Below are 11110 nucleotides of genomic sequence, written 5' to 3' on the forward strand. Positions count from 1 at the left end.
ATTGATTATTACGGAGCTCAGGAAACAATTAAAGTTGGAGGAAATTGGCATGTTCCTGGAAATATGCCTGATGGGTATGGTGTCTCTCACAATTGGCATAAGAAGAGTATATTTTGGGAGCTACCCTATTGGAAGGATCTTCTCTTACGCCACAATCTGGATGTCATGCATATTGAGAAGAACTTTTTTGAGAACATCATGAATACATTACTTAACGTCCCTGTGAAGACAAAAGATAACAAAAAGTCAAGGATGGACTTACCTAATATTTGCTCAAGAAGTGAGTTACATATCAAGAGCAATGGAAACGTTCCTGTTCCCATCTTCCGGTTGTCATCAGAAGCCAAAACAACCTTGTTTGACTGGGTTGCATCAGAAGTTAAGTTTCCTGATGGTTATATTTCAAATCTGTCAAGATGTGTTGAACGAGGTCAAAAGTTCTCCGGAATGAAGAGTCATGATTGTCATGTGTTTATGCAACGACTACTTCCATTTGCTTTTGCCGAGCTCCTTCCAGCAAATGTCCACACTACAAAAAAAGTATACATTGATAGCACATTATTATAGCACGTTTTACCAAACTGTTATCGTAGATGATTTAGAAATTTTCGTATTATATAATAGCATTAGATAAACGCTATGATAGAGAAAAACCTAAAATATCATTTAATTAATGCTATTTTAAGAATTACGTGAGCGGGAAAAATAAAATCACCGGTTTCACCAGTACTTAACGGGAATTTAGATTTAAGCGCCAAAAATATTATTTAAGCGGCTTAATAAAACTACGAAAGACTTATAATAGCATTTTTATAATGCTAAGAAAAGCTATTTGAACCCCTAAACCTTAAACATGATTTTAAACCCTAAACACTAATGACAACTCTTAAAACTGTAATCTTTTTATATTATAACTTCAAGTCTTAAAATTAAACTTAAAATTTAATCTTCTTGATCTTAAACTATAATTTCCTAACCACATATCCTTAATCTTTAATCAATCTCTATATCCTAAATCATAACTTCAAACATAAATTATACATTATGTGTAAACATACAAACTTTTTAAATGATGACCAAACTTAAATATTAATTCTTAAAATAAATATCAATTTATTATGTTCAAAAATAACTTTAAACTTAAATTCCAAAGTACAAAATATAAATTTTGAAATAAGATATAAGTAAGAAAAATTATTTACAAAACAAATCATCAAAGATTGAAGAAAAAAAAAAACAATTTATAAAGAGTATTTTCTTGCTACGATTTAGCTACGAAATCTTTTGTAGGTCTTTATAAAATAGCCACGAAATGCCGCGGGTTTTTTGTACATGCTTAAAACCCTAAACCCTAAAATTCTTTTAAACCCTAAACCCTAAATATAAACCTTAAAACTCTATTTTTTCATAATTTAACTTAAATCTTAAATTTAAATTCATAATTTAATTTCAAATCATAATTTAAACCCCAAATACTATATTCCAACCCCTTACTCAAAACTTTATATTCCATATACACTAAACTTTACTATACATAAAATACTCTAAATATAAACTTCAAAACTAAAATTTTGAAAATTTAACTACAAAACTTAGACCTAATATTCAAATCTAATATTTTCATACTCTGATCCAAAATCTTAAATCATAGTCTTGATATTAATCAAATATTTTCAAACTTAAACATCAATTCTTAAAATAAATATAAACTTATTATGTTCAAAAAAGAAAACTCTAAACTTAAATTATAAACTCGAAAATAGAAAATTTTATATAAGGTATAACTAAGAAAAATTACTTAGAAAACAAATTATCAAATATTTAAGAACAAAACAAAAATAAAAATAGAAAAAGAAAGACAAAATTTCTGGCCAATCAGATTCAAATACATAGATCACACTTTTAACCATTGGATTAACTTAGATCTAAAGGTAGAGATTTATTCAATTTAATTTTTATTTTTTTCTTCTCTCTCTCGCGACAGATCTCATCTCATCTCCTTCTCTGCTTTTTTTTTTCCCCGATTCTCTCTTCACTCTAACCTCTCATTCTCATATCTCATATCTCTCTTCTCTCTCATCTCTCTCAACGTGTCTCTCATCTCGCCCATCTCTCTCAACGCCTCTCTCATCTTACCACCACCGTGTCTCCTCCTCGTCTCACCACCACCGTTTTCCCCCTTGTCTCACCACCACCACGGTCGACGTCTCTCTCTCCCTCTCTCTCTCTCTCTCTCTCTCTCTCTCTCTCTCTCTCTCTCTCTCTCCGTAGCTGTGTATCTCCTTCTCTCTGTTGCTCTATTACGAATCTGATTTTGTTTTGTTTTTGGTAAAGATAGGTGGAGGAGCCAAGGTTCATGGTGGCTGGAGGAAGCAAGGTTCATGGCTGCTGGAAGAGGGACAAGGCTATGGAGGAGGCGGTAGGAGTTTTTTCTTTAGGTTTAGGTTAGGTCTGGTTAAGTGTAAACCGAGTTAGGAAAATTGTAGTGGTCTGATTTTATTTTTTAATTTCTGGTTTAGTTTTGTAAACCAGAATTAATCTGTAAACCAAATTTAATTTATTAATAAAATTTATTTTATTTTCAGTTACAAAATAATTTTCGATTTAATTTATAATTATTTAACTTTTAACTAATTAATTAATCCTAATTAAATATTCAAAATAATTTTTAATTGTTATATTTCTAGTTATAGCTTTATATCAATGTCATTATATGTACATCATAACACGAATCAGAAGCTATAGTTAAGTTAATAATATCATATAAGAGTTGCTATCGAATCTGTATATTTCGTAGCGTTCAGAAAACACTATCGTAGGAGTGGTACCTATGATGGCTGCCGCATACATAGCATTTGTGAATTCGCTATCAAACATCTACTATACCATATTTCTCGCGCTAACAATGTACATATTTCTTGTAGTGCCATGAAGCACTTGCAGGTAATTATAATTTTATAATATATATACATATGTTATGAAATGTTATTAATTTGATTACTTTTGCAATATACAGCCATCGGCGCATTTTTCAGAGATCTTAGCACACGTATGTTCAAGGAAGAAGTCATCGTGGACCTGGAGAAGAAATATCTTCTCCATATTTCTTGTAGTGCCATGAAGCATCTAGTTGGAGAAGATATTTCCTCCTTCATTTTTTGACGTCATGGAGCATTTAGTTGTACACCTACCGTATGAAGCATTGCTTCGTGGACCTGTTCACAACGGATGGATGTATCCGTATGAGCGACAGATGAAACATTTGAAAGGGAAAGCAAGAAATCTTGCAAAGGTGGAAGGTTAAATAGTTGCGGGGAGTTTGACAGCCGAAACATCTAACTTCACATCATACTACTTTGCTCCAACTGTTCGTACGAGAAAAAGAATTCCTAGAAGATATGATGATGGTGGAGTACCGACATCATATCCAATTGATGGTGTTCCTAACATTTTCTGCGAAATTGCACGGTTTTGTGGTAAAACGAAAGAAGTATGGTGGTCATGTGAAGAGGATAAACATAGTGCCCACACTTATATTCTGCTCAACTGCAAGGATGCAGTGAACCGTTACTTTGAAAGGTAAATATTTTTGTGAATGTTAATTATATGAATTGAAGTTAATTATGTATGACTTGATTATTTGTTTAATTTGCAGCATGTTTGTATCTCAAGTTGAAGAAGCAATACCAGGGATATCTGCAACTGATGTGGACACACGTGAAGATAAGCACTTTGTCAAGTGGTTAAAATCACAGCTACGTAATATATCTCATACATTGATTAATTAAGTAAGTGTTTTGATACTTCAATATTAATTAAGAATATCTGCTTTTTGCAGGTTGATTATGACGATCCTTATTATCCCGTATGGTTTCACGAATTGGTTCAAGGTCTAGTTGCAAAGGTCACCACATCACCTATGTATTTCACACGAGGATTTACCTTTCACACATACGAGTATGGGAGACATCGGGCAACGAGTAACTACGGAATATGTGTGAAAGGTGAAACAGACTTTTACGGGATCTTGCAGGAGATTATTGAAGTGGAATTTCCGGGGTTATTGAAGCTAAAATGCGTCCTCTTCAAATGTGAATAGTTCGATCCTGTTGTGAACCGAGGGATTCGGTATAACAAATTTGGTGTTGTGGATGTCAATTTTGGGAGAAGTTACAACAAATTTGGGCTTTTCATTTTAGCTTCACAAGCCGAGCAAGTTAGCTTCCTTCCTTATCCTCGGCTTCGAACTTCGGGGATAAACTGGTTAGCTGCTATCAAAATTACACCTCGTGGACGCATTGTCGCTGGAGAAGAACCGCCCTTGCAAGAAGAAGACGCTATCAATGAATTTAAGGTAACAGAACAACCAACTGATGAAATCTTTTTGATCGACCCGCAAAACTTTCAATATGAAGATATTCTCGAAGATGCGACAGATGAAGTACGTAAAGACGAGTTCGAGAGAAGCGACGATGATGATTGTAATGATAGTGATGAGAACAAAAACGATTTAGAGTGATATAATATTGATGAGAACGAAAACGATTTAGAGTGATGTAATATATCTAACAAATGTTGTATTTCTCTATTGTAACGTATGTTTAAAGAAATATTGTTTTTTACCATCTTAATGTATGTGTAAGAAATGTTGTTTTATATAATATGTATTTCTTTAGTTTTAAAAAAATTATTTGGAGTTTTAGGGTTTTAGAGTTTAAGTTGGAGAAAGAGCAAGAAGTAGTAGAGAAGAGATATGATGTTAGATGATATGTGACTTTGGGGTTTAGGGATTTCATTCTCGGTGTTTAGGGTTAAGCGTTGTAAAATCGTCGTAAATGGTTATCTATTCCACGTAATTTCGTCGTAAATGGAAAAATGCGGGCCTGGTAACTTCGTCGTAAACGCGGGCCTGGTAAATTCGTCGTAAACCGACGTTTTGACGTAATTTCGTCGTAAATCGAAAAACGCGGGCCTGGTAACTTCGTCGTAAATGTAAAAATGCGGGCATGGTAACTTCGTCGTAATATTACATCGCGTTTACGACGAATCCTTTTCTATATATTGAGACGCCGAGACGAGGCTTTCTCGTTCATTCCTCCCAAACTCCTCTCCTCTCCCTCTAAGGTACACTCTCTTTCCTCCTTTTTTTTTAGTTAGTTTAGGTGATTAATTAGTTAGGTAATTAGTTTAGGTGATTAGTTAGGTAATTAGTTTAGGTGATTAGTTAGATGACGGAAAACTATAGTTTAGGTGATTAGTTAGGTAACAGAATAATTTTTTAATTATGTGGTCATAATTGGTTAAATTTATTTAAATTTTTTTTAGATGGCTCCTAGAAGGAAACCAGCAGCACCTACTTATGCCCAGTTGTTTGGCGATGGTTCCGGTACATCTTCTTCCGGTCCATCGTCTTCCGATGCAGTTCCAGACTCTCAGACTTCTCAGAGAGTTTTTTCGAGTCCTCCTCTTCCAGCGCAGATGCCTCCACCTCCTCCTCCAGTGGCTGCACCTCAGCCTGTTCCAGAAGGTGTAGTTCATCCGGATTTGCGTGTGCCTTCATATGCTCCCTTCGCGAGATATACGGTGGAAGATTTGCTTGCTTAGCCTGGACGGGAGGGTTTGGATGTTCTAGACCCTGATAGACCCCGAAGAACTTATTGGTAAGTTATTAATTTTTATTACATTAAAATTTAAATTATTTTTATTTTCTAACGGTGAAATTGTTTTTTTTTTCAGGTTTGGGGCTAACAACCGTGTTAGCCGGAGCGTTTCGGCGACGATTAAGGGTTACTACGACGGGGCATATCCGAACTGGAGCAAGACACCAAATCACGTTATGATCACGTGGTTTAAATGTTTTGCGGTAAGAACACAGAACAATCTAGACGTTAGACCACAGCTGTCATGGGTGAGTCACGTAGACTATCAAATTTGTTACGGAGCAGGAGTGTCTCCTTTATTGTACTCGAGCTCCTCCCTTTCTGAACCGTCGCTCTGTCTTTTGTCTTGTTCTGTTTCTCCTGAGATGAGCCTTTTGCTTGATTGGTTTTGCTCTGGCCCATTGGACTGATCTTACTGACAAGGAGTTCTGTTAATATCTACTTGGTGTATGACCCTCTATGGGTTTTAGAAACAAACGGACTACCTTGAATCTCGTGTATTACACATGACAGCGGAGGGAGAGCGTCACAAGTCAATAACAGTTGGACGTGCATATCTGCAACTTGTGAGATTTAAGGTTAGAGCTATACAATAGAAGAAGCGATTGGTGAATTACCTATAAAGAAGAAATTATATCACTGATAATGGAATCCAGGAGAAAGCTTTGTATGAGAAAACAGTTGTGAAATATATATGATTCAATTATTCACATTAAAGTAACATTGTGTTCATTTACATGTATATATACTCTACCCTGTACATTTACAGTTAAACCGGATACTAAGGTAAACCAAGGGCTAATACCCCCCCCCTCTCAAGATGGAGGTGCATAGATATCTAGAACACCCATCTTGCCAATAAGATCCCGGAATGGAGTAGGATACAATGCCTTGGTGAGGACATCTGCAAGCTGCTGATTAGTACGAACATACATTGTCTTCACCATGCCGTTATCAATGCGTTCTCGAATCGTATAGTAATCCAACTCCACATGTTTAATTATTTCGTGATACACAGAGTTATTAGCAATGTGTAACGCTGCCGTATTGTCTCCAAACAACTGAGTAGGCAATGGTAGAGCGACATGTAAATCCTTCATGATTCAAATGATCCACTCAATCTCACAAGAAGCATCAGTCAACGCTCTAAACTCTGCTTATGCTGTACTTCTTGATATTGTGTGTTGCTTCTTCGACCTCCAAGACACTAACGAATCACCAATGAACATCGCATAACATGTTATAGATTTTCGAGTGTCCCTACAAGAACCCCAATCAGCATCTGCATAACCACGTAGTGTCAACTGTCCATTAGCTTCATAGAAAACACCTTGACCAATAGTCCCTTTAAGATACCTTAGAAGCTTGTGAACAGCCGCCAGATGAGCATCACGTGGTTTAGATGAATATTGGCGTAGCTTGGTTAAAGCATAAGCTATGTCGGGTCTTGTGATCGCCAAATACATCAATCTGCCCATCAACTTTCTATAAACCTTGGGATTTTCAAGTGACTCTCCCATTTCATGAATCACTTTGGAGCCATCAGATGGTTTCCGTATTGTCTCAGACGATAGCTTGATCGTAGGATCCAAAGGAATAGATGATGGTTTGCAACCAAGAAAGCATGTATCATCAAGTAGCTCCAACACATACTTCCTTTGGCAAACAGAGATCCCCTGCTTCGATCTTGCAATTTCCAATCCGAGGAAGTAATTTGCTTATCCTAGATTCCTGAGCTTGAAATGTGATTCCAACTCATCTATGAACTCCTTCACTGCTCCATCATTATTACTCGCCACCAATAACATATACTAACACAGCCAAATATCTCCCACTGACATTCTTCACAAACAGCGTATGATCATCATGAGACTTCTTGAATGACCAGTTCATCTTGCCGGCAAGATCAATAAGAATTCGAACTGTAGACAACTTCGCAACTGGTGAAAACGTTGCTTTGTAATCTACCCCTTCTTCTTACGTGTACCCCTGATCCACCAACTGTGCTTTAAATCTCTCCACAGTACCATCCGGATTATACTTCACCTTAAAAATCCATTTGCAACCAATAGGTACTTTACCAGGGGGTAAAGGACAGACACTCCAAGTGAAATTTCTTTCCTGAGAACCAATCTCGTCTCCCATAGCATCTCGCCACAACTTATCCAACAAGGCTTCTGAATATTTTTGTGGTTCTTTGATTTTGGTGATAGCATTTATGAAAGCTTAAAAAGGTTCAGAGAGAGATGAATAACAAACAAAATTTGCAATAGGGTAAGGTGTAGTGTGGGTACGTTTAACGTTGTAACAATGAAAGTCCTGCAGGTTTGCGGGTTGTTTCTTTGAACGATATGGTCTACTTCCAGAGGGAAGTGAACCAAAAGATGATGGCACATCAGAAGGATGTACATTAGAGGATACATTCTCAGATGAAAATGTATCAGGTTGTGCATGTGAAGGAAAATGAGGAAAGAAGGATTTGACAACATCAGTTCGATCTGATGAAACAAAAGGAAAGATTTCCTCATGAAAATGACATGTCGAGAGATAGAAACAGAATGTGTCTCTATATCTAGTAGCTTATAACCCTTATACCCAGTAGGATACCCTAGAAAAATATAAGCTCTAGCACGAGGATCAAATTTGAATCTATTCTTAGTTGATGTGCTAGCATAACAAAAACAACCAAAGGTTTTAAGAAATTCATATTCAGGTTGTTTGCCAGTAAGCTTTTCATAAGGTGTTTTATTTCCTATCACTGGAGAAGGTAATTTATTTATCAAAAACACATCAGTCAAAACACAATCACCCCAAAATTTTAATGGAACATTTGACCGAAACAACAATGCTCTAGCAACATTTAAAATATGTTGATGTTTTCTTTCTACTACAGAGTTTTGTTCAGGAGTTTCAGGGCATGAATGATAAGAGACAATTCCTTTAGATGCATACAAGTCAGTGAATTTCAGTTCATTAGCATTATCTGATCTTACTGCTTTAACCGTAGTGTTATATTGGTTCTCAATCATTGTAATGAAATCAGGGAATATGTGAATAACATTAGACTTGTTACGCATTAAAAAAACCCAAGTTGCTCTACTGAAATCATCAACTATCGTGAAAAAATATTTGAAACCATCCACAGTTTGTTCAGAAAATGGACCCCAAGTATCTATGTGTAACAGATCAAAAGCCTATTTACTTATATTGTGTCTAGATTTAAAAGGAATAAGCTTTTGTTTAGACAGATGACATATATGACACGCATCAGAATGACCTTTATTCTTTAAATGAGAAATTTTCAATACATCAGATAATGAATCCACTTTTTCATAAGATGGATGACCTAAACGTTTATGCCAAGTATTGAAATCAGCAACAACAGAAGCACAAGACATACCTTTAAACGAAAGAGACTTATGCATTTTATTATCAACATCCAACAGATATAAGTTGCCCACTTGACTACCTTGACCAATCATCAATTCCTGAGTAATTTCCTGAATAAAACAATCATCAACAGTGAAAGAAACTTCTGAGTTCAATGTTTCTGTTAATACACTCACACTTAACAAGTTAAATCTGAAATCCGGAATGTATAAAACATAAAACAAAGTAATTTTGCTAGTAAGATGAATGCTACCCGTGCCAGCTATTGTAACAGTAAAACCATTAGGAAGGGTGACGTATGTTCTATCTAAAGGTTTATAGTCTGTGAACAGGTTCCTATCGTTACTAACATGGTGAATGACTCCTGAGTCTATAATTCAAGCTCTAAGAGACACATCTGTTTCTTTTGAAGTGGAAGAAACTATCATGTCATGAAAGGAATGATCATAAAGGGAAATGAAATTACCGGAAAGGCTACCAGTGATATGTGAAACAACCACTTGATTGGAGATGAGTACTCAGATAAGAAATCATTGATTGAATCTGATCCTTTGACATTGCTTCACAAGAAACTTCTTCATGGTGATCCTTCTCACTTGTGATCCCAGAGTGTGTGACTTTTTAAATATATATATATATTTTTAATATTTATTATTAAGTGTAATTTTTTCAAAATTTTTATGTTTCAGCAAAAGTGGCATTGGTCTTTGGAAATCACCGAGAGGGTGAAGGCGGAATTCGTTGCAAAGGCAAAGATCCGCCTCTGCAACACAGTCTCTGATTGGAAGGACAAGTGGGAGATGTACGGGTATGAGGGAAAGCCCACTGAGCTCACGACGGATGTGTGGGATGGCCTCATCGCCTATTGGGAGCACCCCTCTTCGATCAAAAAGGCCAATTCGTGCTCGGCTTCTCGAAGGACGAAGGATAAAGATGGTCATTTGCCCATGCTTCACAGAACCGAACAAAAACCTCATGCAGGAGTCCGTTTAGAAGCTGTAAGTTTTGTTTTAAAATATATATTTTAAAATATTCAATTAATATAATTTATAATATTTAATTTAATTTTTTTTTGTAGTTCGAGAAGACGGGAGTCTTACCATCTGTGTCTGACCTATTCAAGATGACTCACGCCACATCCGACGGAGTTTTTGTGGATCCTGCATCTGAGAAACTCTTCCAAACAGTGGCTGGTCGGATTGAAGAACGGGAGACGCAACTAACCCAGGAGTCTCCTGATGGATTACCAGTCACATTGTCCACCGAAGAGGTCGACAGAATCTTCGAAGAGGTACAACTTAAAATTTTTGTTTACATTATTTTAAATATTTTAACATAATTAACTACATTAATATATGTTTTGATTTTATAGGTGGCTCCTAAAAAGAAGGGACGGATAGTCGGTATAGGCTCTGTTAACGAAGTTGCAAGGGCAACTTCGTCATACACTTCGAGACGGGATGAAGAGACTGCTCAGATGAAAGCTCGAATGGATAGCCAGCAGGTTCGCTTAGACTCTCTTGAGGATTTGCTAGACGTGATGCCCGTGGGAAACCCGGTTATGCAGAGAATGTGGAGTGAGAGACGAGCCGCTCTTGGATTGCCAGTACGAGATCCCCAAGAGTCCGATCCAACCCGTCAACAGCCGAGCAACCCCACCAACTACTTCGAGAATATGTAATTTTTTTAATATTTCTGTTTGTATTATGAATTTAAATATTATTGTATGACTTTTTAAATGACTTTTTAAAATATGTTTTTCAATTTCATATTTCGTTTTAAAATTTAAATTATTTTAAATTCTGAATATTAAATATAAATTAAAATTTATTATATACTAATTAATAATAATATAATAAGAAACAATGTAAACTCCTCGTAAACATTACATGGAGTTTACATCGAATGTTTACGAGTGATTAACATCGAAAGATTTACGAGGATTTTACATCGAAATGTTTACGAGTGATTTACAACGAAAGTATTTACGTGTGCTTTACATCGAAATAATTACGTGGGCTTTACGACGAAATCTTACGTGTCGTTTACGACGATTTCTT

General features: G+C 35.9%; 1 protein-coding gene and 1 long non-coding RNA gene across 2 annotated transcripts; one reads left to right on the forward strand and one right to left on the reverse strand.

The window, feature by feature from the left end:
• The first annotated feature begins 595 nt into the window (after nucleotides 1-595).
• On the forward strand, nucleotides 596-2615 carry LOC125581635. The gene is made up of 2 exons (XR_007319280.1): nucleotides 596-2199; nucleotides 2339-2615. It is a non-coding gene; the product is annotated as an uncharacterized LOC125581635 (long non-coding RNA).
• A 4202-nt stretch (nucleotides 2616-6817) lies between these two features.
• On the reverse strand, nucleotides 6818-7553 carry LOC106378198 (secreted RxLR effector protein 161-like). The gene is made up of 2 exons (XM_013818366.1): nucleotides 7453-7553; nucleotides 6818-7346 (listed from the first exon to the last, which is right to left on the reverse strand). Exons 1-2 carry the CDS (start codon nucleotides 7551-7553, stop codon nucleotides 6818-6820), a joined length of 630 nt encoding a protein of 209 aa, XP_013673820.1.
• Nucleotides 7554-11110: the final 3557 nt, after the last annotated feature.

The sequence above is a fragment of the Brassica napus genome, chromosome C2 (assembly GCF_020379485.1).
Source record: "Brassica napus cultivar Da-Ae chromosome C2, Da-Ae, whole genome shotgun sequence".
Lineage (NCBI taxonomy): Eukaryota > Viridiplantae > Streptophyta > Magnoliopsida > Brassicales > Brassicaceae > Brassica > Brassica napus.

Coding starts and splice junctions, on each gene's coding strand:
- LOC106378198 (XM_013818366.1), bottom strand. CDS start 7,553: ATGAACTGGTCATTCAAGAAGTCTCATGATGATCATACGCTGTTTGTG. Junction 7,347..7,452: donor GTATATGTTATTGGTGGCGA/GTAATAATGATG, acceptor GGAAATTGCAAG/ATCGAAGCAGGGGATCTCTG.